This window comes from Triticum urartu, chromosome 6A (genome assembly GCF_056163025.1).
Source record: "Triticum urartu cultivar PI428250 chromosome 6A, HENAU_Tu73, whole genome shotgun sequence".
Lineage (NCBI taxonomy): Eukaryota > Viridiplantae > Streptophyta > Magnoliopsida > Poales > Poaceae > Triticum > Triticum urartu.
The window spans coordinates 29,313,774-29,316,636 of NC_141878.1; the positions used below are offsets into that span (position 1 = coordinate 29,313,774).

General features: G+C 48.7%; 1 protein-coding gene across 1 annotated transcript; it reads right to left on the reverse strand.

Moving 5' to 3' along the window:
• Positions 1 to 1,825: 1,825 nt before the first annotated feature.
• LOC147963496 (histone H3.3-like) lies at positions 1,826 to 2,643 on the reverse strand. Its single transcript, XM_087527408.1, has 2 exons — positions 2,495 to 2,643; positions 1,826 to 2,376 (listed from the first exon to the last, which is right to left on the reverse strand). Exons 1-2 carry the CDS (start codon positions 2,567 to 2,569, stop codon positions 2,038 to 2,040), a joined length of 414 nt encoding a protein of 137 aa, XP_087383534.1. The 5' UTR covers positions 2,570 to 2,643; the 3' UTR covers positions 1,826 to 2,037.
• Between the last annotated feature and the right edge of the window lie 220 nt (positions 2,644 to 2,863).

Consider the following 2,863-nt stretch of genomic DNA (forward strand, 5'->3'; position numbering starts at 1 on the left):
GGGCGACCGTTTGAATGGAGAGATGAAATTTACAAATGTTTTAGATGGCAAGTTTAATTATACGGCTTGGTAGTTTCTTCAGAAACACATGGCATATTCTTCATAGAAGGGCATTTTTCTTCTGAAGACTATGACCGTTTCATTCCCCTCCCAATTGTCAAGAACGTGCGTTCACTTTCCATCCCCCTCCCAATTGACGTTCGGTAGATAGCATTTCCTTAAAAGTAAGCAGCAATCATCAGTGCAAAATGGTCATTTTTAAATCAAAACCAACTTTGTGGTAGGTTTTAGGAACGTTTCAAAAATGGTAATTTTTTGGAACCCTAGCTCGAATTGTGGTAGTTTTATTCTATTTACTCCGGATCTCCCAAGACCCTCGCCGACTCCCCATCTACACAATTCAGGGTCGTATCGATGATTGTCAAAAAAAACTAGTGTCATATAAGTTAGCTTCAAATTGCTGGATATGGCTACCGTGCGCCTGACGGGGTTGCACTTTTATGATGACTAGCTACCACTGAGCTTGACGAGGTTGGTTGTGTTCACCGCAGCCCAGATCCGGTTCAAGCCAACCCCACGCTACAATGCAACAGTTGTGGTAGCCTGCTTCGCCGGGGTGGAAAGGAGAAGGAACGGGTAAGGCAGTATAAGTTGTAGGATGGCGATAGCAGCAGCAGCGGGATGGTAGCTAGATGAAGTGGTGCACTCATACCGAAAAATAGAAAAATAAATGAAAGACGGTAATTTGTGTCACAAGTTTTGTTAAATTTAGTAAAATTAAAAATTTCAGCTAATGCCATGTTCGATTACTAGGGATTTGATCTCCTAGCCTGGCCTGGGCAAGAGGTGGTTGGGTTGATCCCGCCCTGTCACCCATTCCCAGTAGCATTGGCATCCCCGGCAACAATGGTGGGATTAATTCCACACATACGGAGGACAGGTCTTTTCCCCGTCAAAAACCATGGGGTATGCGGGGACTAGACAGGGTTTCTATCCTAGTTGGGTTTGCGTTTTTTCGCCCTGAATGACATGGCCGAATTTCGGCCATTTCCAAAATTTCGGCAAAATTTTGGATGAAATTACAAAAATATTGAATTTTTAAACAAAAATTGACCGAAATTTGATCGAAATTTGGCCAACATTTGACATAAATTTGAATAGAGCAACAAAAAAAATAACTGCCCTGTGCATCAGTCCAACATAATGCTCACTGCCGCAGCTCTCAAGCACCATGCCGTGGTTAGAGAAGCAACTGGATGGGGTGGAGGAGGTGTGAGGCGGCCCGCGACGGAAGATGCGCGTTCACACGCTCATGAGCTGGGCATGGGAAGGCAACAGGTGAACAGTCGTGTACCATCGAGATGGAGCGCCTTAGCCGGTGGAGCTCGTGTGCGTTGTGCCCTTTGTGCAGCAGAGGAAATGATATGTTTAGGGTTAGGGAGTTGAATTGATGGTTTTGCCCAACCATAATAACAACCTTCCTGACGTTGGGCCGGGCAAAATAACTTAACTTGGGCCGATTTTTTTACCAAAAGAGATGGCCGAAATTAAAAACTCTAGTAATCCCCTGCAGACCAACGGGGTATTGACCGGGGGAGGAGGGGTGTGGGGGGATTGACAGAACTAGGCCTAAATTATTATAAATAAACGCAAAGCTAGGGTAAAAGTGGAATTCACATTATCACAACACCCTAAAATCCCCAGAGGCCCCGACAACAATCCTTCATTGACCAGACAACACCCAGTGATATTGTGACAATCACAATACAAAGCAAAGCAGAAAAACTAACGACAGCATCAAAGAACAGAAAGCACTATTTCACAATTGCTCAGTACTGATATCCATAATGGCCAATAAAGCATTTGTTTCACATTTAATGCAAATACTATATGTTTTATACTAATATGATAACTGACCAGATCTTTTTACAAAGAAATAAAAGTCGCTTATAACGATCCAGTGGCATATCTAAAAACCAGAAGCGAATCAACTAGCTATCTTGCCACAAAGGGCACGATGATGTCCCATCTAGGGTTTTAGGCGCGTTCACCACGGATGCGGCGGGCGAGCTGGATGTCCTTGGGCATGATGGTGACACGCTTGGCGTGGATGGCGCAGAGATTGGTGTCCTCGAAGAGCCCGACGAGGTATGCCTCGGCGGCCTCCTGAAGCGCCAGCACGGCATGGCTCTGGAAGCGCAGGTCCGTCTTGAAATCCTGCGCGATCTCCCGCACCAGACGCTGGAACGGCAGCTTGCGGATGAGCAGATCCGTGCTCTTCTGATACTTGCGGATCTCCCTCAGCGCCACCGTGCCGGGCCTGAAGCGGTGGGGCTTCTTCACGCCGCCAGTGGTCGGGGCCGACTTCCTCGCCGCCTGAAAAGAAAACGGCAACACACGTTGATCGTCAGCGAAACAGCAACAGATCGGAAGAGCGAAACAACAACTGATCGGAAGAGGGGAAGAAGGGGAGAGGGGAGGAGGCGAGACGCACGATGGTGGTGGCGAGCTGCTTGCGGGGGGCCTTGCCGCCGGTGGACTTGCGAGCGGTCTGCTTCGTACGCGCCATCTCCTCGATCGGTTCCTCCTCTACTTGCGCTGCGGGATTTGCTGGGAACACGAACGGCTGGAACGGCGTGGGGCGGCAACCTATATAGGTGCGGGCACGTAGGCGAAACGTGACCGACTCGGTTTCCTGCGACCGTTCGGGGGGAAATTAGGGCTTGGGGATTGCCCTCAGTGATCCACGTGCTCCGCGCTGATTGGTGTGGGAGCGTCAAGACACGGATCGATGACCTGGTGGTTTGATCTGGCACTTGTCTACGGAAATACTACTATCTGGCTGACGTTCACAAGGACGTTT